The sequence below is a fragment of the Gigantopelta aegis genome, chromosome 8 (genome assembly GCF_016097555.1).
Source record: "Gigantopelta aegis isolate Gae_Host chromosome 8, Gae_host_genome, whole genome shotgun sequence".
Lineage (NCBI taxonomy): Eukaryota > Metazoa > Mollusca > Gastropoda > Neomphalida > Peltospiridae > Gigantopelta > Gigantopelta aegis.
The window spans coordinates 48,895,167-48,919,225 of record NC_054706.1 but is presented as its reverse complement, the minus strand read 5'-3'; the positions used below and the strand labels follow the sequence as shown (position 1 = coordinate 48,919,225).

The 24,059-nt window shown below is 40.2% G+C and overlaps 1 protein-coding gene across 1 annotated transcript in view; it reads right to left on the bottom strand.

Moving 5' to 3' along the window:
• Positions 1-13,109, bottom strand: part of LOC121379696 — a 36,721-nt gene extending 23,612 nt beyond the window's left edge. Inside the window, exons 1-6 of the mRNA XM_041508347.1 lie at positions 13,022-13,109; positions 10,128-10,336; positions 7,934-8,036; positions 6,992-7,090; positions 5,362-5,454; positions 3,732-3,818 (exon numbers count right to left, since the gene is read on the bottom strand). Of these exons, the coding sequence (XP_041364281.1) occupies positions 3,732-3,818; positions 5,362-5,454; positions 6,992-7,090; positions 7,934-8,036; positions 10,128-10,336; positions 13,022-13,109 (679 nt within the window). The remainder of the gene's footprint in view (positions 1-3,731; positions 3,819-5,361; positions 5,455-6,991; positions 7,091-7,933; positions 8,037-10,127; positions 10,337-13,021) is intronic.
• Positions 13,110-24,059: the final 10,950 nt, after the last annotated feature.

Genomic DNA, 24,059 nt, shown 5'->3' with positions numbered 1-24,059 from the left:
TTTTTAATTTTATTTAAGTTTAAATAAACAATTAATTGAAAGAAAACAACATTTTATTCACCATCTTCCATCTTCCAACATGACTTCGATACATGTACGTTTTATAATAATACCTATCACCAGCATAAATTGACGAATACTGTACACTGTATACACACATACGTGAATTCATCCATACATCCATACACATTCATCAATCCATCGATCCATCCATACATCCATACACATACATCAATCAATTCATCCATCTATACACATTCATCCATCCATCCATCCATCCATACACATCCATCCATCCATCCATACACATTCATCCATACATCCATACACATCCATCAATTCATCCATCCATTTGTACACATCCAACCACCCATCCATCTATACACATCCATCCATCCATTCATCCATCCATCCATACACATTCATCCATCCATCCATCCATCCATACACATTCATCCATCCATCCATTCATCCATCCATACACATTCATCCATCCATCCATCCATCCATACACATCCATCCATCCATACACATTCAACCATCCATTCATCCATCCATACATCCATACACATTCATCCATCCATCCATCCATCCATACACATCCATCCATCCATACACATTCAACCATCCATTCATCCAGCCATACATCCATACACATTCATCCATCCATCCATCCATCCATACACATTCATCCATCCATCCATTCATCCATACACATCCATTCATCCATACACATTCATCAATCCATTCATCCATCCATACATCCATACACATTCATCCATCCATCCATACACATTCATCCATCCATCCATACACTTTCATCCATCCATCCATACACTTTCATCCATCTGTACACATCCATCCATACACATCCATCCATACACATCCATCCATCCATACACATCCATCCATCCATCTATCCATACACATCCATCCAGCCATCCAGCCATCCAGCCATCTATACACATTCATTCATCCATCCATACACATCCATCCATTCATCCATCCATACACATCATCCATCTATCCATACATCCATACACATTCATCCATCTATACACATCCATACATCCATACACATCCATCCATCCATACACATTCATCCATTCATACACATCCATCCATTCATCCATCCATCGATACACATTCATCCATCTATACACATCCATCCATCCACACATCCATACACATCCATCCATCCATCCATACAAATCCATTCATCCATCCATCCATACACATTCATCCATCCATCCATTCATCCATCCATACACATTCATCCATCCATCCATCCATCCATACACATCCATCCATCCATACACATTCAACCATCCATTCATCCATCCATACATCCATACACATTCATCCATCCATCCATCCATCCATACACATTCATCCATCCATCCATACACATCCATCCATCCATACACATTCAACCATCCATTCATCCATCCATACATCCATACACATTCATCCATCCATCCATCCATCCATACACATTCATCCATCCATCCATCCATCCATACACATCCATCCATCCATACACATTCAACCATCCATTCATCCATCCATACATCCATACACATTCATCCATCCATCCATCCATCCATCCATACACATTCATCCATCCATCCATTCATCCATACACATCCATTCATCCATACACATTCATCAATCCATTCATCCATCCATACATCCATACACATTCATCCATCCATCCATACACATTCATCCATCCATCCATACACATTCATCCATCCATCCATACACTTTCATCCATCTGTACACATCCATCCATACACATCCATCCATACACATCCATCCATCCATACACATCCATCCATCCATCTATCCATACACATCCATCCAGCCATCCAGCCATCCAGCCATCTATACACATTCATCCATCCATCCATACACATCCATCCATTCATCCATCCATACACATCATCCATCTATCCATACATCCATACACATTCATCCATTTATACACATCCATACATCCATACACATCCATCCATCCATACACATTCATCCATTCATACACATCCATCCATTCATCCATCCATCGATACACATTCATCCATCTATACACATCCATCCATCCACACATCCATACACATCCATCCATCCATCCATACAAATCCATTCATCCATCCATCCATACACATCCATCCATCCATCCAACCATCCATCCATACGCATCCATCCATCCATATACATTCATCCATGCATACACATCCATCCATTCATCCATCCATCCATTCATACACATCCATCCATTCATCCATACATCCATACACATTCATCCATCCATACACATCCATCCATCCATTCACCCATCCATCCATACACATTCATCCACCCATTCATCCATACACATCCATCCATCCATCCATCCATCCACCCATCATTATACATCCAACCATCCATCCATCCATCCATCCACCCATCAATATACATCCAACCATTCATCCATTCACATCCATCCATCCATACACATCCATCCATCCATCCAACCATCCATCCATACACATCCATCCATCCATTCATCTATCCATCCATTCATACACATCCATCCATTCATCCATCCATCCATTCATACACATCCATGCATTCATCCATACATTCATACACATTCATCCATTCATACACATCCATCCATCCATACATATCCATCCACCCATTCATCCATACACATCCATCCATCCATCTATCCATCCACCCATCAATATACATCCAACCATCCATCCATCCATCCATCCATCCATCCAACCATTCATCCATTCACATCCATCCATCCATCCATCCATACACTTTCATCCATCCATCCATACATACATACATACATACATACGTACATACGTACGCACGTGTGTATATGTGTGATGTAGTGTGTGTGTGTGTGTGAGAGAGAGAGAGAGAGAGAGAGAGAGAGAGAGAGAGAGAGAGAGAGAGAGAGAGAGAGAGAGAGAGAGAGAGAGAGAGAGAGAGAGAGAGATACAGACAGACAGACAGAGACAGAGAGTGTGTCTACATCCATTAATCCATCCATGCATCCGTATATAGAGAACTAAATGGATTGTTTCAAATCGTATCTAACGAGCGATAGCGAGTTTGATAAGTTTTTAAATATCAAGTTGTAAGATAAATGGTATCTAACGGACACGCATATAATAATTTACTACTCACACATCCATAAAATCCAAATTTGTATTACATCTAAACCTGTTGTCCAACTCAAACCTATTTACGGCGTTTGCGTTGGCGATTAACTAATGCGTCACAGAGCAATAATTTCCGATTGTGCTTATTTCAATGGACAGTATGGCTGTGACGACCGGGTTATCATCTAGGAGTAGCCAAGCGTATGTACGTAAATCAATATTGCCGTGTGTTATCATAAATAACCAAAAGAGTTCTCAATCAAGGAAGTGTAAGTTAAATCATTATATCTAGGTATTATTTATTTATTTATTTATTTATTTATCTATTAAATTATCTAATTGTTATTTGTTTGTTTATTTTTCTTGAGGGGGATTTTTTTTCTTGTGTGTGGGTAACATCTAGCTGGGCTGGGTGTTTCGGTGTGTAGATTTTCTTTATGTATATATATATATATATATATATATATATATATATTTTTTTTTATTTTTTTTTTACATTGCACCCACTCCCTAGAAAAACCCCGGGATCGCCCCTGTAAATACCGCCCATAAAGACTTCGTACTCACCCGATCCACATATGTATGTCATGTCGCCTACCGTCATATTGCTTCCGTCCTTGGGCAGACATGTGTCGGTGCCGCAGACGTGACATTCTACAAAACAATACGAACACGTTTTTTTTTCAAAGGCACAGTCGCACAGATTATAATGCATTGAGTACTTATTTTGAAAAACACAGTCACGCGGATTACACAATACTGAACACTGATAATAATGCATTGAACTCGTTTAAAAGTCGCAGTCTCACGGATTATAATGCATTGAACACTTTTTTAAAGGTACAGTCAAAAAGATTATAATGCATTGAACACTTTTTTAAAGGTACATTCACAAAGATTATAATGCATTGAACACTTATTTAAAGGTACATTCACAAAGATTATAATGTAATGAACACTTGTTTTAAAGGCACAGTCACAAAGATTATAATGTAATGAACACTTGTTTTAAAGGCACAGTCACAAAGATTATAATGTAATGAACACTTGTTTTAAAGGCACAGTCACAATGATTATAATGCATTCAACACTTTTTAAAGGCACAGTAACAGGGATTATAATGCACTGATCACTTTAAAGGCACAGTGCGACTAGTATAATGCACTGAGCACTTGTTTTAAAGGCACACTCGCATGGATTATAATGCATTCAACATTTATTTTAAAGGCACAGTCACACGGATTACAGGTAGTACTAAACCAAATAACATGCGGCTGGGTCAAAATTCGCAGTGCACCCAAATTTTAATAGGGCAGTTAATGCCATGTGTCCTGTCATTGGTGATGCATGTGTTTGTTGATACATTTATTCCTTCATCAAATTCCATGTATTACATATACATTTAATTAACAACGAAGCAATATACATTAAGTTCATGTGTTACAAAACATCATGAAACCAAAAAAAATCATTTCCATTGTAAAGTCCAAAATCTACCTTGGTTTTATACAACAGATATAGAGTGTTTCGTGAATCAAATAGTCCAATATTTTCCTAATAACACTGTTAAATTAAAAGAAATGAACACATATTTAAGAATACCGTACTTACAAATGTTTTGTGTGCGTTTGCAACACCACACGTCAACGTGAGGTAAAAAAAAATCTTAAAACTGTTTTTTGTTAAAGGGATAGTCATGAGTTTGCAACCATCGTAAAATGTTTACGACCAATAGAGCCTTTTCGATGACGTAACATACAAATTAAATACATTTTCTTATTTAAAATATCAGTGTCTGTATTTACAAGGTGTTTATTGTTGTCCTAATGCTTGTAGTAGCACAAACCGGATTTTACCTCCAAATAATTTCGTACGTACGAAAAAATATATATCACGAATTAAAGTAGAAACTGAGTGCTACAAACAGTAGTATACGACTGCAAACACATTTGATATACAGACACTGGTATTCTAAACAAGAAAATGTATTTAGTATGAAATAGTAGTCTCCAACAAGGTTCTGTTATCGCAAACATCTTACAATGGCTGCAAACTCAGGACAGTCCCTTTAACCACATGTACATATACGCAATACGTCCGTGAGACACGCGCCTCTCACACGTTGCGCGTTGACAAATCTTAAATTCGGCAAGCCTTGTCCCAAGAACCACATGTGACGGAGTCTTATATCACTTACCTTCTGTGAGTTGCAGATCGGCGCTGCATTTATAGCATGTTCCTTGGTATACAGACGTCCCTTGCTTCCAGCAATGTGGGGCTTTCAAACAACCTTTAGTTGAAATATAAATAAGGTTATTAACAACATCTGCATATTTTAAACCGGACTACGTTCAGTCGCGGCGAGACAACGGTTTTGTTTGTTCGTGACAAGGTTATACGGCCTGACACTGACCGGCCTCGGTGGCGTCTTGGCTAAACCATCGGACATAACGCTGGTAGGTACTTGGTTCGCAGCCCGGTACCGGCTCCCACCCAGAGCGACTTTTGACGACTCATTGGGTATGTGTAAGACCACTACATGTATACCCACTTCTCTCTTACTAACCACTAACCACTAAAACTAACCCACTGTTCTGGACATACCGCCCATATAACTGAGGTGTGTGTGTGTGTGTGTGTGTGTGTGTGTGTGTGTGTGTGTGTGTGTGTGTGTGTGTGCCCAGGACAGCGTGCTTGAACCTTAATTGGATATAAGTACGAAAATAATTTGAATTTCAATACACGGTCTAAAGGTGTTATGTCAAATTTGCAATAATGGAGGTTCCCCCCAAAACAATTTGCTTTGAAACATAGAGTTTATATTTTTCAAAACACAACATTTTTCAGTTGGTATGAGTTTAAAACTTAATAATATGCTGTTATATACGTATTTTAACTTTATTAATTGCAGTTACATTGCAATTTATCGGTTTCTTTTTGGTACATACGAACTATATCTGGGCTGTCTGTCCAGGACAGCGGGTTAGTGGGAAGTTGTTAGTGGTTAATGAGATACAAGTCGGCGTAGTGGTCTTACACCTACCGACTGAGTAGTTAAAACTCGCTCTGGGGACTGGTATAGGGATGCGAACCCAGTACCTACCAACATTAAGTTCGATGTCTTAACGACTACATGATTGAGGCCGGTACATGCATACTTCTCGTATTGAATCTAGTCTTAGTGTCTCTGGGTATGTGTGTGTGTGAGAGAGAGAGAGAGACACAGAGAGAGAGAGAGAGAGAGAGAGAGAGAGAGAGAGAGAGAGAGAGAGAGAGAGAGAGATGTGTGTGTGTGTGTGAGTGTGTGTATGTGTGCGTGTCAGTGTGTGTGTGTGTGTGTGCGTGTGTGTGTATGAATGTGTGTACGTATGTATGTATAATAATAATAAAAACTTCATGTATGTATATATTTATTTGTGTTTGTGCGTGTGTGTATTTTATGTGTGTGTATTTATGTGTGTGAGTGTGTGTGCGTGTGTGTGTATGTGCGTGTGTGTGTGTTTGTGTGTATATATGTGTGTGTGTGTGTGTGTGTGTGTATTTGTGTGTGAGTGTATGTGTATGTATGTATTTGTGTGTGTGTTTATGTGTGTGTATGTGTGTGTGTGTGTGTGTGTGTATTTGTGTATGTGTATCTGTGTGTGTGAGAGAGAGAGAGAGAGAGAGAGAGAGTGTGTGTGTGTGTGTGTGTGTGTATTTGTGTGTGTATGTATATGTGTGTGTGTATGTGTGTGTATGTGTGTATGTATGTGTGTGTGTATTTGTGTGCGTGCGTTCGTGTTGTGTGTGTCTGTGTGTGCGTGCGTGCGTGGGCGTTTATGTCTTACTGAGAGTCAGGTCATTTCCATTAGTATTGCATTTGACGCATTTGCCACCAATACTGTAAAGGACGCCCTGCGTTAGACAGAATGGCGGATATTCACATTCTGAAAAAAAAGACGAAAAAGACATGAAATCAAAAACGTGTAAACATTGTGATACTACTTCAAGTCTATCAACAAATCTTCATCATGAACATGACAGGATGCCATTTCGGTTATTTCGCAAAATCAGATTGTGTTTGAAAGTTTGTAATTGCTGTACCGATGAAACTAAAGTCAGTCAGTTGTCGGACATAGGTCAGAGTGGGAATACACAATGTTTCAGGGTTTACTATATATCTGGTGGCCAAAAAAAAAAAAAAAAAACGTCCCGAACTTTAAGGGTTAATAACTTTGCAAACAACCTCTATATAGTTATAAAATTTCACACATTGCGGTTTTTGACTTTTGTTTTTAGTTATCCGACTGCAGAAAAAGTATATGACATAGGGACTAGAAAATTTCAGGATATGCTAAACACATCATATTGTTGACTTTGACGTTGCATAGCTATATAGTCGTTCGTTGCAAAGTTATTAACCCTTAAAGTCCGGGATGTTTTGGGGTTTGTTTGTTTTCGTTTATGGGGTTGTTTTTGGGGGGTTGTTTTGTAAAACTAATCAGTTAATTCAATTAGGTTTTGTGTGTACTAAACTTATTAATGTCTTGTAAATATTTTTGGTCCATTTTTGACGGTTTATTTAACGAATAAATTTATCATGACAAAATACATTAATTATAATATTGTTATTCGGTATAATTGTGAGCTATTATTGTTTTGGGAATGGGTGGGGTTCTTTGTTGTGATTTCTTGGATTTTTATTTTATTTTAGTTTTTTGCTGGGGGGGGGGGGGCGCACAAGAGAACGTGCACATTTAATGTATGAAATGTGTTAAGATACAACTTACGATCTGAGGGACAGGTTGCTCTTCTCTCTGTAAAATAAAACAGATAAAAAAGGTTATGCCCAACAAAGGTCTTACCGTTGTAGTTTCGTTTTCGTTTTAGGTACTATTTTTATAATTTAGCGTTAAAATTAATATAGAAACACTGCTATTAACAAAAACTATTTAATACACAGGTAAAGGTCTATATTTAGAGTAAATGATATTGCTAAGTGACTTCATTGATGGGCAGTTTTGAAGCTTAAATCAAAGGCACTGGCCATAGAAATCAGGACAGCGTAAAATAGCCTGGTTTGTAATGGGGGGGGGGGGGGGGGGGGGGGGGGGGGGGTATTTATAAAAGTATACACTATTTACCCCTTTACGTCAACTTATTAATTGTGGTAAATCTCAGGTCTTTTTGGGTGTGTTGGAGTTTGTAGCAGCTTAAACTCGTTTTCCTACAAAGTTAAGTTAAAAGTTAAGTTATTTGATGCCAAACATCTCGTACTTTTGAAACGTAGTCTTCACAGAAAATGTGTGAATCGGTAAAAACCGTTCTCACATCAGTTTGCGGATGATTTTTTATTTTTTATTTTTTTTTATTAATATCCCTATGAACGTAAAAGAAATAACAGATAATCCTTAAAAGGTGTTTCTTTTGTTTAATGCCACCACTAGAGCACATTTATTTATTAGTCGTCAGCTATTGGATGTCAAACATTTGGTAATTTTGACATTATAAACTTAGTAACAGTGGATCTTTTATGTGCACTTTCCAACAGACAGGACAGCACATACAACGATCTTTGATATACCAGTCGTGGGAAAAAACCAAACAATCAGAGAATGGGTCCACTGAGTTGACTACAGCGTAATGGGGGCGGGACGTAGCCCAGTGGTACACTGCTCGCTCGATTTGCGGTCGGTCCGGGTTCGCTCTGTCTGTCTGTCTGTCTGTGTGTGTGTGTGTGTGTGTGTGTCTCTCTCTCTCTCTCTCTCTCTCTCTCTCTCTCTCTCCTCTCTCTCTCTCTCTCTCTCTCTCTCTCTCTCTCTCTCTCTCTCTCTCTTTGGGTTATTTCTCGTTCCAGCTGATGCGCCACGACTGGTATATCAAAGGCCGTGGTATGTACTACCCTGTCTGTAGGATGGTGCATATAAAAGATCCCTTGCTGCTAATCGAAAAGAGTAGCCCATGAAGTGGCGACAGCGGGTTTCCTCTCTCAATATATGTGTGGTCCTTAACCATCCGTTTGACGCCATATAACCGTAAATAAAATGTGATGAGTGCGTCGTTAAATAAAACATTTCTTTCTTTCTACAGCGTAAGCCAAGTGGTACAGCGCTCGCTTGATGCTCGGTCGGTTTGGGATCGATCCCCGTCAGTGGGCCCATTGCGCTATTTCTCGCTCCAGCCAGTTCACCTCGACTGGTATATCAAAGGCCTTGGTATGTGCTATCCTGTCTATGGGGTGGTGCATATAAAAGATCCCTTGCTGCTAATCGAAAAGAGTAACCCATGAAGTGGCGACAGCGGGTTTCCTCTCTCAATATCTGTGTGGTCCTTAACCATCCGTTTGACGCTATATAACCGTAAATAAAATGTGTTGAGTGCATCGTTAAATAAAACATTTCCTTCCTTCCTTTCTACAGCGTAATTGGCACATCAGGCGACCGCCCTACTGACTGAAAAAGATCCCGACCAGTGGTCATTAACCTGACAAAGCAACAACAGAAGAAAAAAAACCCAGGTCTTTGTGTAAAGCAGACGTTTATTCAAGGCAGGCATTTATTTTAAAAAGAAAATTCGCACCGCACTCAGACCCCGCTCTAATCGCAGGCACGACAGAAGCAAGTAAACATTGGAGGGGGCACCTGACTGAGATCGAGGGCGCAGATATATACATGTATTAACTATGATACTACTCTGTCTCTTTCCCTCCTCTGTCTGTCTGTCTGTCTCCTCTCTCTCAGGATCTCCTCTCTCTCCCCTCTCCTCTCTCTCTCGTCTCTCCCCCCTTCTCTCTCTCTCATCTCTCTCTCTCTCAGCCTCGTACTCTGTCTCTCTCCTCTCTCTCTCTCTTCTCTCTCATCTCTCTCTCAATCTCTCTCTTTTCTACTCATCTCTCTCGTGCTCGTCTCTGATAATCTCGCTGGGTCCTCTCCGTACCCGCTCGTCTCTTTCTCTCTCTCTCTTTCTCTTTCCCCTCTTCTCTACTCTCTTCTCCTCCTCTCCCTCCACCCTCTCTTCTCCATCTCTCTCCTCGTTCTCTTCTCGATTCTCTCCGCTTGGGTCGGGAGCAGAAGCTTCTCCTGGTCTCCACTCTTCTCTCAGGTAGGGCGGGTCGGAGCTCCTCTGCTTCTCTCTCCTCTCCGCTTCTCCATTTCGCTCCGGTCGCTCATCTCTCGATCTTGCCGTCGGGGGTGCTAGACGGGTCAAGTGGAGTGTCTCTCAACATGGTCCTCCATGTCTTCTCATCCCTCGCCTCTCTCACTCTCCTCCATATCGTCTCTCTCTTCTCACAAGCTGATCTCAAACCGAGCCCATCCCAACTCCCACCCCATCCTCGTATCTCCAGCTCCTATCCACAATCTGGTCATTGCCAAGGAAAAAATCTCTCCTCTCTCATCTCCACAAAAAGGAAGCCTTCTCATCCTTATCTCTAATCGAGCGGACTTCCTCGCTCTTCTCTGTCCTCTCTTTCTCCTAATTAAAAAATATGAGACGGGGCAACCCCACTCTCTACTGCCCTGGGGGTGGGGGGCATTCCTCGGATCACAGAAGCATTAAGTCCGATCTCTCTTCAATAGGTAAACTTTGTGGCAGTGGCCAAAGAATGTGAGAGAGGTGAAAAAAAAAAAAAAAAGAACAACGATGTGGGACAAGTAGTGGGGAGGATATTTTGGGGAAGGGGGATCGCTTACATACAGGTGCCACCGATCCACCACCTGCTCTTGCTGTGAGAAGTGGACCGCCCGTGCCTGAATGCGTGGCAGGACTTCTTGTTAATGACAGTGGTGCTGTCTGTTATAGGTGGGCGAGATGAATGAATTATTGTGAAACCAATAGAATCTTTAGTCACGGCCACCCCAGCACGAAAAAACCATCGGGCTCTCTTATTCTTTTCTACTTAAGGGTGTCCAAACTATGTTTTCGCTAATCTCTACACAGAGCTTAACCGGCGTGCGGTATGCATAATGTAAAAATGACATCCTTCGCATAGAATGGTTACTAAACGCAACTTTTAGCACCGATCGGCTATTGGGTGTCAAACTACTGTTCACCACAAACATTTGCGAGTATAAGCCAAACGATGATGAACAGACGTCCTCTTCATTGTGAGTCGGATCACTTCTCTGAAATGAAATATATAAAAAAATAACCGTAAATAAATACATTTTTAATTAGTGGTGAGTCTCTTAAAGGAACAATGTCTAGCTCCTTTATTTGGTGTACTGTGACACCAGAGTATTTTTGTGGTTAAAAAAGAAAGCCGTTGTATATTAAAAAAGAGTGAAATGATACCTGAAATGTATTTAAAATATTCCCCTTTAGGTGGTCACACCACAGTTTCGGGACTTCCGGGTTAGAGTTCATTCATCACGATCCCACTATAGTTCTTAGTGTCCAACGATTGTTGTTTGGATTCGCATAACTTATTTCTAATAATATGAGTTGTTGGGGGTTGTTTTTTTTTGTAGTTTTGGGGGGGTTTCAAAAGATGGTAGCCCTTTCTGAAATCGCTGATACTAATTTTTGCCCCCATGTATATTTTGTAAGTAGTGTGCATTGAACCTTGCTGGGGACAGAAATAATGGTCTGTAGTAACAGAAACTTTTCAAGCCAGGGTGGGTATGGGAATGAAGTTCCTTTTAACCAACCCGGGAGATGAAAACGGTTCATATATCGAACAAGTGATAACTGAAATGTTTTTTTCAATTTCATGTGAAGTGAAAAATAAATGCTTATATATAAATGTATGGTTTCGCAATGTTTGAGTTTGAATACGTCCCCAAAGAAGAACCCGTTTCTACTGGCAATCTTCATTTGAAGTTGGGCGATTTGACATGAATTATCAGTGGCAGAAGGGCATCTGCGTAGTGAGACCGTATACAGCGTGTAAGCCAGCGGGGGGGAGAGATCCCGATGTGGGTTCATACATGCCCCAGAAACAAGTGAGCGCCAAACATATACACGTGTCAATTTATAATACCAATAAATTATATTTTGACAAACATGCAAACTTTCATTTTAATATCAAACAAAAGAAAAAATGGCTTTTTTAAACCAGTTAAGAATTAAAAACAATATACGGAAACAGAACGTCAATAGAGTGTGGTTGTTGACGACCAAGCAAAAAATTTGGGTACATGTAGTAATTGGAAAAGACGTTATGATTTTAACTTACGAAAAACAATCAGGTCTTTAGTATTTAAATAGAGGTATTTTTCTTTGGCCAATGCAAGGAAAACTATTAATAATACAGATTAGTTTACTAAATTTTATTTTTGAATTGAACAATCAGTTTAATTTAAATTTAGCAAAAATTAACTACAAAAATTAAATTTAATTTGGAACTACTAAAAATAATTGTTAGTTAATGTAAAAACACGTAAATTTTAGTTAGTCATGAAAGCAGGTAGTACTAATTTATAATTTGAAGAATACTAAAGTTGATTAAAATTTATATAGACTGAAGACCACGATTTTTAGACTGAAACAAACAAACCATAAATGGGGGTTTTCTTTGATAAATTGTTACCTTGCCTTAGAGGATAATTTTCGTTTTGAAACATCCAATCATAGTTATTTATAAATTGTTTTTTAAATAGCCGAATTTTATAGACGATAATTTTAGGACATCCAAATCATAGTTTTATTTATAAATTGTTTAATTTGTCGGAATTTTACAGACGATAATTTTAGTTGTGAAACATGGACCAATCATGCGTGTTATTTTTAATAAAATGTTAGTTAAATTTGTCGATTTTTTAAACAGACGATAATTTTAGTTAAACAAAAACAAGTAATAGTTTATTTATAAGTTTTGTATGATTTTACTGTTGTCGTGTGCTAGTATGAACACAAGAATAATACCGAAACGTACTCACGTGCCAGTAACGTCTTCGGGATGGTACGTCCTAAGTGCCCGAGTTTTATGGAAAAGTTGGTGGTGTATATGGCGTACCTTTTAGACATGGTACGAGGACCAAGACGTACGGCGAGACAGTTTAATGATTTTAGATGATTAGTACTAACACAGTGTTGCCATTCAGATTTAATGAACTTGTCATTCCTGACTGACCCCTTTAAGTTATTTGTACCACTTGACACTTTGTACACACACGTACACAAAACAACCCCGTATCGAAAATCTATAATCTTCCAACGTCCTCCACGTTTGGCAAAACACGTCCGTGGTAAATATCCTAAATAAATATATTCAGGAAAATGAAAGAAATTGAACTATTTGGCTTCGAGAGAGAGTTGGAGGGAGAGAAAGCTTAGGAGAGGAAAGAGAGAGAGAGAGAGAGATGAGAGATACAGAGTGAGAAGCTAGAGAGAGAGAGAGCGATAGATAGAGAATTACCCCGAGACAGAAGAGAGGAGTAGGGAGCGACCCCCGAGATTTGAGGAGAGAGTGGGGATAGAGATGTTTCGTTTAAGGGATAAAGTGATGGCGCGAGGTAAGATCGAGATATGAGAGATTTGAGGGAACAAGGAAGGACAGAAGAGTGAGTTATATATTGGGTAGAATAATAGGGAGGGATAGGAGAGTGTATAGAGATAGGTGGCTTATAGTGATAAAAGATCGCGAGAGAGAGTTCTGGATAGAGCATATATCTTTTTTTAGAGAGTTATGAATGAGTGATAGAGTGAGCGTATTGCAGTTAATACTATTGTCTTGCTCAGAATACTCAGGAGATATTGAGGTGAGAGAGTGAGTGATCGAGAGTGGAGGAGAGATCGTAGAGATGAGATAGAGAGTTACGCTGGAGCTAGATACTGATATGAGATGAGGGAGATAGAGGAGCAGAGTTGAGGAGACAGAGCTTGAGGTAGAGAAGTTGAGAGGCGGAGAGAGTGAGGGAGATAGGGGATAGTGAGGGAGAAGAGATGAGAGGCTATAGGGAGTGAGAAGAGATAGCGTTGGCGATGAGAGATAGAAGTGAGGGAGAGAGAGAGAGAGTAGATATGAGAGAGAGAGAGAGATAGAGAGAGAGATGGAGGGTGGAGAGTGGAGAGATATGAGGGCTAGAGTGAGGGGGAGAGTGGAGAGAAGAGGAGAGCGAGAAAGAGAGCGAGCGAGGTGTCGAGCTAGACGAGAGCTAGATATATTGAGAGAGGAAGTAGGAGTAGGAAGGAGAGAGGAGAGGTGGATGGGACGTGTTTATCAAGTTGGTTTTATTTCCACTAAGGAGGGGGGATGGGAGAACGTAGGGGTATGTGTGAATTAGATCAGTGAGGGAGATTGATAAATCAATACTTTGGTTACGATTTTTACGATAACTTAGAGAAGGATAGAGAGAGATAGCAAAGAGGTGTGATCCTAGACTACTAGGATGTTTTAAAAGTTGTCCTAATGCACGCACACCACTACTGCACTTTGACCATTTTTATAAAGTCCTCTTTTATTAAAAAAAAACGAGCCAAACCCCAGTCCCAGTGTGAATGGAAAATTTCCACGCGGTGATTACGGATCCATGCTACGGCAAGTCACCCCCCTTTCGATTAACTAATGCACCACAACCAAAATGGCTAAAATCCCCGGTCAGGATGTAGGGTAACAGAGACCCGAGACAACCCGTCATTTGGAAAAAATGAACCGAGGTGATTCGGACAGCTACTCAAGTACATACTTTCCTTGACAGCCAATAGCCTATGTATTTTTCTATTATATTATATTGGTAATTTTGGCATATAGTCTTAGAGAGCAAACATTTGGTAATTTTGACATATAGTAACTAAGTCTTAGCGAGGAAACCCGCTACATGTTTCAATTAATTTCAAGAAATGACCGTATCCAGCCATATTTGGGTGGGGTTTTTTTTGGGGGGGCGAGTGCGTTGAGATATTGGGTGGAACGAAATTGATATCGAGCGACCAAAGGGCTCGAGAGGTCTAGGGGGTTCGGGGGTATGTTTCCCAGAAAATGTTTAAATGTAGATGCTCAGAGGTGCGTTCTGGAGCTATTTGTGATGGGGTTTTAATATTTTATTTCAGGTATTTTGAGGTCGTAGTGCGTACATTTTTTTAAATATAAAACTTCAAGAGCAGCAGAAAACTTTAACTACATTAAATGTTTGACACGTTGTGAAAACCTATCTGTGCTCGACTATGGGACAGGTACGACTGAGCAGTGTCGCACTCATAACATAGAGCGATCGTACTCCAATATAACCATCGCTCAAAATATGGATACGATCCTTGACAGATTTGGCAAAACCAAGGGGCGAGACGCATACTTTTTTTTAAGACCAGCATATACGTGAACAGAACTAGTTACACATTTCTATTTTGTACTTTAATACTCGTTAATTGTAATCCATGTAAAATGCGTAGTGTTTCGTTTGCAACCCTATATATCTGTTTGGTAGTACTTAATGCAAATGCGAATAAACGTTATTTTGGTATTGGACATAGCTTTTGTTTTCTATTTGGTGTATTGATGGCATCGGAATCGCCTTTGTGAATAATATTTAAGTCAGTTGCTCCCTCTTGACTGTTAATTCAACAAGGGTATTGCAATAGAAGTTCTACCAATGACTTTATTCGAGACGGAATGAAATGTAAGTAGTAGAGGGGCCTGTATGGAGTCATGACCTACTGACCTACTTTCTCGTGACTTACTGACCTACTGACCTACTTTCTCGTGACCTACTGACCAGACCTACCTACTGACCTACTGACCTACTGACCCGACCTACTGACCTACTTAGACCAGACCTGAGATTATATAAACATCGGGTATTTCGTTAGTAACTACATTCACTCTGTACGAACGAGAACTGTATTCATTTGACATGGCCTGTTCGACAAGTGGAAGCAATATCGATACGAGATGCAAGATAGAACTTGGAAGTAACGTATACGTTGTGGCCAAACTGCGGAAAGGGGACATTGCCATTCACATCAGGAGATTTGACGACGAAAATGCCACTTTACCCACGAAGCGAGGTATTGCACTAACCCTTAAACACTGGGTAAACCTGTGTACGAGTAAGAGCCCCCATTGCAGTCTTAAAGGAAAGGAAAGAGGAGAAGTTGTCTCGTCATATTGGGTCCAACGTGTACGTGAGCGTGGATAACAACATTGTCGGTGTAGACATTCGACAGTGGTGGTGGTGCGATGACGCGATCAAGCCATCGAAGAAAGGAATTTTTCTTCACCTAGACCAATGGGAGAAACTCAATGACTGTTTCGCAGTCATGTGTGACTTTGTACAAGATCTGAACTCGATCGTGCCCTGCGCCATGCAAGACGACCATCAAAATCAGATGGGATTCCTACAGTGTAACTTCTGCAACCCGAACGAGTGCCATTGGTGGTAACAGAAATTGTTTGGCTATAAAAAGTGGTTTGTGATATAAACGTCATTTCTTTTACGACTGTCCTAGGGAGCAGACGTGTTTTATGATTCTAACATTCTTGTGTCTTGTTGCACTCTATCTGGAACGAAGAAGATGGCATCGGGATATTCGAGCAGTGTTAGTAGCAGCAGCAGTAGCGACGAGGACGACGTCTTGGTCTGCAAATGTTCAGAAAGACATACAATCAAATGTAAAAGAGTGGCTACCAAACCAGAAGAACATTTCACGGATCAAACGGATGCTGCCTGTGACAATATGGATGAAAATGAAGATGGTGAAATCAAAGAAACCGTGGATCAAACAGATGCAGCTCGAGAATATAAAACAGACGCTGCCTGGGATGATGAAGACTGCTGTTCGAGACGTTAGGTCTCACTACACAGATGTCATCTGCCATTGAAACCCGTGTTAAACTGCCCAACTTCAAGCGAAGATTGCCCATAGAACGGGTTCTCGTTGGCACCAACAACATACACCATTGCGAACATACATTATATAAGCATTTATTTTCACTCCAAAATTGAGAACATTTCCGTCTCAGTTTTTTGCTATATGACCGCATCTGGCTGTAGTACCGGTCCGAACAGGTGGTTCATTAACCGATTCACTCCGGCTGTCACTTGCGCTATATACCCCATGTCCTAAAAGGTCGATGCACAATATTACAAAATAACATGGGCAAAATACAGCCAGAAGGCTTACCATTAAACATACATATTGTTTTAATTCTTCACCATTTCCTAGAAGTGAATATGTGAACCATAACATGTGTCACAATTAGGAACTATAGTGGACCGTGATGAATGAACTGTCACCCGGAAGTGATCTGTGTAGTGAGACCTTACTTGTTCTGCCATCGTCCCGAAATGCGCCACGTCTACACGCGGATGCAGACATTTGGGTGGTGGTCAATACAGTTACGCCAGAAACCGAGGGAGCTCGCCAAGGCCGGTTTCTACTACACGGGAGATCACGATGCCGTCGTCTGTTACTGTTGTGGACTACGCGCCTACCGATGGCAGAGAATGGACGACCCAGTGATGGAACATTACAGACTCTCTCCAAGATGTCCCTATGTGAATAACGTGTTTAGACATTAAATGTTTCAAACACGCGTGAGACACTCAAATGTTTTTGTCATAACTGTATGTTTTGTCATATATTTTATGTTCTACATTTTTGAATCTGTTGTTTAGTAATAAAATTGTGTGTTGTATCTTATGAATTCGTTATTTATAAATATCATGACTTTATGACCTGTAGGCCAGTTAAGAATTATGTCTCGGGGGGAACGGTATCTCGATGGATTTACTTTACTTGGTATATTTTTTTTCCCAAAATCCATAGCTAAAGTAGGGTAGTGTGTAAGTGTGTCCCTGCATGTGTCCCTCCAGTCTAAAATGTGTCCCTCTAGTGTAAATATGTGTCCCTGAGTGTGTTCCTCGGCTGGCACAGTGGGATCCTGGGTGGAAAGTTTATTAATCAGATGAGAGAGAAAGTTCATTTACGTTTGATACTTCTGTGTGACAGACAGACACAAATTCAAATGTTAAAATAGCACGAGAAAGTCACAGGAAGTAGGTATATTAGTAAAATAGTTTTCAAAACTCGTCATTTGAGGTAGAACCTTCAGAGGAGCAACATGTCAGACCAGTACAAGTTATATGTACCCGACGTGGATAAGTGGACCCGTTTCTATAAACTGCAGGCACAAGGTAAACTTCAACCTCACTTCGAAATTCAACGTGGTGGGAAAAGCCAGATCATGTACAGTGTGGATCGATGTCTAGAACTCTATGATCCCACGTGGAAAAAAGAAAAAGAGGAACAGAACAAGCCCCCGGCACCCAAAATCGTCATGGTCTCCCCAACGCAACAGGTGGTAGAGCAAGCCATGGCCGATCTGAAACGGAAACGAGAACAGAGTGGCGTGGAACAGAAACGACCAGAGCAGACTGGGCAAAAACGGCACAAGCATTTCTGAGAAGGCTATAAAAGTGGGCATGGCAGTTTCAACATCGCCAGTTCACGTCGAACACTTCAACAGTCAACAACATGAATCAGTGTCGCATTTGCGAAAAATGATATGTTTGGACCCACGACCTAACTCGGCACGTACGAAATAAACATGGACTCTTGGAATCTGAAAATAAGTCTTCCCAGCAGCAGCAACAGCAGCAGCAGCATCAACAACAACAACAACAACAACAACAGCAGCAGCATCAGCATTAACATCAGCAGCAGCAGCAGCAACAGCAGCAGCAGCAGCCCCTAAGATTGTTACATCTGTTCACCATGTTCGTGTCGGGACCCACGTCGTGTGGAAAGACATTTTTGTTGTACAAACTGCTAAGGGATGGTAAAATCCAGCCGCCTCCCCAGCGCATCATTTGGCTCTACAAACGATGGCAACCCCTCTACGATACTATCAAAATGGTTGCTCGAGTGAAATTTGTTCAAGGCATACCCGAGAATTTGGAAAAGGATCGTTATTTGGATTCGAGAGTCAGAAATTTCATCGTGTTGGACGACCTGATGTCTACAGCTGGAAAAGACCCTCGCATCACCGACCTGTTCACGGAAGGAAGTCACCACAGAAACCTCTCTGTGACTGCCATCAACCAGAACCTGTATCACAGCAAGGACCCGACACAGAGAAGAAATTGTCATTACCTGGCACTGTTCAACAACCCCATCGACAAGCAGCAAGTCCTAACCTTGGCACAGCAGATGTATCCTGGAAATACTCGTCATTTCATGCAGCGGTTTGAGGAAGCTACCCACAGGCCCTACGGATATCTCTTGTTGGACTTGAAACCGACCACGCCCGAACATTGGCGCCTTCGACCTAATGGTTTAGAGACGGGGCCGTCCGAATGGTATAAATGGCACGAACGTAACGGCGAATGTCTCAGAAGAGTTGCAGCCACCGACGAAGAAAGAGCTCTACATGCAAAGAAACGCATTCAAAAGAAAACTACCAGGCATACCCGCCTACGAAAGTGACGACGAAGAAGAAGATGAGGTGGAACCCTATCTGAAAAAAGTCAAGAGGATGCAGTCTTGCGATACGTGTGGTCTGGTCTTTAAAGACGGAAGCGACTTGCGATTTAAAACGTGAGAGGAGGGAAATGAAAAAGAAGAAGAGCTGTCGCCCGACCTGGAAAACAAAGGCATTCGTCTCATGGTGGAACGTGAATTGACATCAAGCATGACTATATCGAAAGCAAAAGAAAACGCTACGAAGAAAAAAACATGTCCCAAGATGCCATCGAAAGAAACATGAAGACTTTACAATGGAAGTTATTTAAAGACACGTACTCTCGCTTTCTGACCTATATGCATTACTTTGACAAAGGCCCCAACACGAGAAAAATTCTACAGTCTGTGAATCCAGACAGAGATGTGAGACCACATATTCGTTCTAAATTAAATCAGTATCGTTCCTGGATCGGCGAATATTTGGACGAAGTAGACGACGTCGATACCGATGATGATGATACTAATGATGAGGACGAAGATGAAGAGAAATGAACACTAATATTATTCACATGTCGCCCCTAAGGCCTCTCGATGTAACCCAATGTGTGCCCATTTTATATATGTGTCAGTGATTTGTAATTTAGAAATAAATGAAAAACCAAACCATTGCGTTTGTTTTTTGTGTTTTGTACTCTATGACTAGATTTGTGATTGGATATTTCTACCGCTACTTTATAGTAGCAAGAGCTGTGTGTACAAGACAGAACATACCACGACCTTTGATATACCAGACATAATACACTGGTTGTCTATAAAGGCTTGTACTCTAGGAAAATACTTTTGTTTAAAATGCAGTTAGAAGATCATAGGTTAGGTTGGAGCGTTGAGTTGCAGTCACGCGTTCTTTCTTCAAAGCAATGGGCTGGGATGTTTCACACACACACACACACACACACACACACACACACACACACACATTCCTTTCTTCCTTTAACAAACATTCCTTTCTTCTCCTTAACACATGCCTTTCTTTTTAACAAACATTCCTTTCTTCGAGACAAATATGTTTTTCTTTTCCTATGACTAAAACAAAATAAAATATTTGTGTTCAATTAATCTTTATTTTACGAGGAAGGAAATGTTTTATTTACTCAATATATTTTATTTTACGGTTATACGGACATATGGTTAAGGACCACACACGCACTCACACACCTTAATACGCGTGACTGTTAGAAATTCAATACCGCAATTTTTTATTCACATTCAGTCGGGCCTACTTACTATATTAATGAAATTTTGTTTTGTATACCTAACAAATAGAGAATAAACAACTATAGATTTATATAAGAAGGAAAAACCTATTTAAAAAAAACAAAAAAAACAAACAATTTCACTACGCTCTATCCATTAAACCACAAGACGTATGTAGAAATAATTCTAATTTAATTTACATAACGAAACGATACGGTAGGGTAATTCCTTGTTTGGAGGTAAATAGCTTCATATTATGTAGATGAACAAGGACAGTACTTTTTATACGCTCGGTGGTCTTGTCTAAGTAGGTCAGTAGGTCACGAGAAAGTAGGTCAGTAGGTCACGAGAAAGTAGGTCAGTAGGTCATGACTCCAAACAGGCCCCTCTACTACTAATGTATGACATGTTAAACATATTTACGGTACCGGTACCAATCATATGCCAGACACGGTTTGATTTGAGAACGCATTTGACTTTGTCAGCTGATAAATAAATTCATCTCTAAACAACATGCAATATACAAAGCAATTCGCCGAACGCAACAAAGTCAATAGTCATATTTAACTAACATTTTATTATTTTTCGGGTGATCGTAGTTGATCAAGATATTTCGTAAATGTATTCATTTTATTGACCAGTTATATTATACTTTTTTTCTCTTCTTTTTAAAGAAAAGCGTCCATTGTTTGGCAGCTCTTGGCTGCACGTTTTTTGCTTCGCTCTCTTTGCTCAGGTCGTCCCATGATAGTCGTAGTTTGTGAGTCGACAAAATAGAGCGCCACAATTACTTACATGATAGACTGGTTCTCAATTGAATATACCCATAACAACGCCTTGTAATATCATTTGTGTAACATATGTACCATTTCAGGCCAAATCATGATTCGGTATGCTATCCTACAATGAAATATTGTCGCCCAACACATTCCTGTTTGGTTTCTGTTGGTGCATGTAGGTCACACCTGTGTAGAGTATTTCAAGCCTCTCGTTTCAACAAAGAAAGAAATGCTTTATTTAACGACGCACTCAACACATTTTTATTTATGGTTATATGACGTCGGACATATGGTTAAGGACCACATAGAGAGAGGAAACTCGCTGTCGCCACTTAATGGGCTACTCTTTTCGATTAGCAGCAAGGGATCTTTTATATGCACCATCCCACAGACAGGATAGCACATACCACGGCCTTTGATATACCAGTCGTGGTGCATTGGCTGGAGCGAGAAATAGCCCATTGGGCCCACTGACGGGGATCACTCCTAGACCGACCGCGCACCAAACGAACAATTTACGACTCGGCTACATCCCGCACACCATTTCTGCAAGAATTGCACCTTGAGTCAATTAGTGAGTCAATTAGGGTATTTTTGTGTTGTTATAGATTTCCATTTTACTTTTCACTGAACTCATCCCTTTGTTGCAAAAATCAAGTGCTATGTTAAAATGTCAATAGTTTGCAGACAATTCAATTATCTTTAAAATAGGAGTTATTTTGTTTTTAAAATGATCTTCGTGTACAAACATTATTGTAATTTATGTAAATGTACTAGTTCGTTATGGTATTTTTCAAATACTCATGCTATATGGACATTAAGTCTTCAAGCATTAAGTGAATTATATCATGTTGCACTGGTTTTTCTCACTAACAATTAGTATTTATTTTTTAATGTTACAAAAACTTAACAAAATTAAGGCAACTTATAGGTTTGTCATATAAAATATGTAGTGTCCGTAATCATCTGATAATTTTTGACTTGATCAAAAACATTCTACATCCATTTGTGGTTTACAAGTCAGAAATACGGAGAAACTGTACAGTAATAGGGGGCGGGACGTAGTCCAGTGGTACAACGCTCGCTCGATGTGGGGTCGGTCTGGGATCGATCCCCGTCGGTGGGCCCATTGGGCTATTTCTCGTTCCAGCCTGTGCACCACGACTGGTATATCAAAGGCCGTGGTATCTACTACCCTGTCTATGGGATGGTGCATATAAAAAAATCCCTTGTTGCTAATCGAAAATAGTAGCCCATGAAGTGGCGACAGCGGGTTTCCTCTGTGGCCATTAACTATATATATATATGTGTCCAACGCCATAAAATCGTAAATAAAAACGTGTTGAGTGCGTCGTTAAATAAAAAATTTCCTTCCTTTCTTTCTTCAAAATGCCGATTTAAAAACTAATAATAATAATAAAGAAATGTCAAATGAGAATGCAAACTTGCTCAACACATCACTAAATGGAAATGATTCGTCTTGAAAGTGTACTAGTGTTTTTGGTTTGTGTACTTGTGTACATGTTTAATTTTCACTGCCATAATTATCCAGTTGCGGAGTTGACCGCACATATGACCAGGATACGGTGCAACATGTGCTTTCATTACAAAACCCCACAAAAACCAACACATAATTTAAAGAAAAAAAGAAGTAAAAAAATCATCGCTGCTCGGGTTGGAAACATATTTATTGCATGTAATATACAAAAGGATTGGGCACAAGTTATTCAACTTACGAGGCTTTCTCCTAATTACAAATATTATAACATAATAGGCGACTAATATAACTACAAATATTTGAAACAAAGTAAATACACAAAACATAAAGCAGGACAACTTAACAGTGCAGATAAAGTGAAACCTGAAGAAAGACTACAATAAATAATCAGAACAAAGTTAATACATGTATATAGAATATCAAGCAAAATAGATTTGTAGTGTGAATGAAAGTGCTAAAAAAGAAAAATGGGAAAACTAAACTTGGGTTGGTAATGCTAATACTAGATGCTTGCATATATAATAGGTGGCAAATTAATTATTATTATTATTATTATTATTATTGGTGTTTATTTATGTTTTGGGTGTATGTAGTGATATCCAGGTGGGTGAAAAGTTGTCACCCTTGAGCAATTTAAAATATTCAAGATGGCCGCCAAGGAATCTGAAACTCAATAAAGTCTAACGACAGATTGTGATCGGATCTGACCACGGTCGAGCCGCTGGTGCTTCCTTGCACCTGTCAGTGCAGGCAGTCCCTCCTCCTTCCCATCCCCACCTTTCCTGTCCTGGACAGAGGAGCAGGCCTTGGCCGGCTCTTGTGCCCAGAATAGGCGTGCGCTACAACAGCTTGCTCTGAATGTGCACGTAAAGCCCTATGACCTGACCTGACCTGCGATCGGATCTCTCGCCCTAACAAACAAGCCTCTGGGCTGTGTTCATTCAGCCGTTTTTCGCTAGCGTTTGCGAACTATTTTGACTGGTTCCTGAAGCTGGTCATACGTGAAGCGCAATAAACCAGTCTAGCAGACGTCAATCTGGGTGA